Source organism: Buceros rhinoceros, unplaced genomic scaffold (genome assembly GCF_000710305.1).
Source record: "Buceros rhinoceros silvestris isolate BGI_N320 unplaced genomic scaffold, ASM71030v1 scaffold37413, whole genome shotgun sequence".
NCBI lineage: Eukaryota > Metazoa > Chordata > Aves > Bucerotiformes > Bucerotidae > Buceros > Buceros rhinoceros.
This window is the reverse complement of record NW_010403660.1, coordinates 2,178-3,001: the sequence shown is the minus strand read 5'-3', so window position 1 is coordinate 3,001 and position 824 is coordinate 2,178. Positions and strand designations below refer to the sequence as shown.

The window sequence follows — 824 nt, the reverse complement described above, 5'->3', positions numbered from 1 at the left end:
CCACTCCGCGGGAGGGCCCCGGGGCTTTCAGAGGGGCGGGGCGAGGGTGGTCGGGGCTCCAAGAGCCCCTGGAGCTGCCCTGGGCCACCATCCTGCAGTGGCAGATTGGGCCCAGGGAGTATCTCCCTCCATCTTCCTGTCTGTCTCCCCCATCTCCTCCTGTCTCACCTTCAACTCCTCCAGTCTATCTCCCAGTCCGTCCATCCATCCGTCCATCCATCCGTCCATCCATCCATCTCTTCTCCACCTCCCCTCCATCTTTCTCCCTCCATCTCCCCCAGCACAGACCCAGCGAGGCCGTGGCAGAGCCTCACCAGTCGTTCTCCTGCTCAAAGTAGCAGATGGAGATGAGCCGGGAGCCACTGCCCACGGCGAACTTGTTCTCCTTGGGGGACCACTTGACACAGCGGGCAGCCCGGTTGATCCGCAGGATGACCAGGGTGGGTTTCCAGACGTTGCCCTTCAGAGTCCAGACATAGGCGTTGCGGTCGGTCCCGCACGTCACCAGCCGGTTGCTCTCAGGGGCCCAGTCGATGCCTGGAAGGCAGAGGGGGGCGATGGTGGCCCAGGGAGACATGGGGGTGGGGACAGGTCTCTTGGGGCTGGGGGTCATTTGAAGGCAGGTGTGTTCTGGGTGGTCTTTGCTCCAGAGTCCCTCTTTGCCCTATTCCCACATCCACCCCACCCCATCTCATCCCACCCCATCCTTCCCCATCCCATCCATCCCACCCCCGGGTGCCTCCCGACACCCAGCTCAGGGCTGGCAGAGGCAGACACAACCTGCTCCCTCTCCACCCTCTGCACAACCCCCATCCAGAAGCTGC

At 63.6% G+C, this 824-nt stretch overlaps 1 protein-coding gene across 1 annotated transcript in view; it reads right to left on the bottom strand.

The window, feature by feature from the left end:
• LOC104490767 (actin-related protein 2/3 complex subunit 1B-like) overlaps positions 1-824 on the bottom strand; it is a 2,254-nt gene that overhangs the window by 302 nt on the left and 1,128 nt on the right. The window contains exon 2 of the mRNA XM_010133098.1: positions 315-537. Coding sequence (XP_010131400.1) covers positions 315-537 — 223 coding nt within the window. The remainder of the gene's footprint in view (positions 1-314; positions 538-824) is intronic.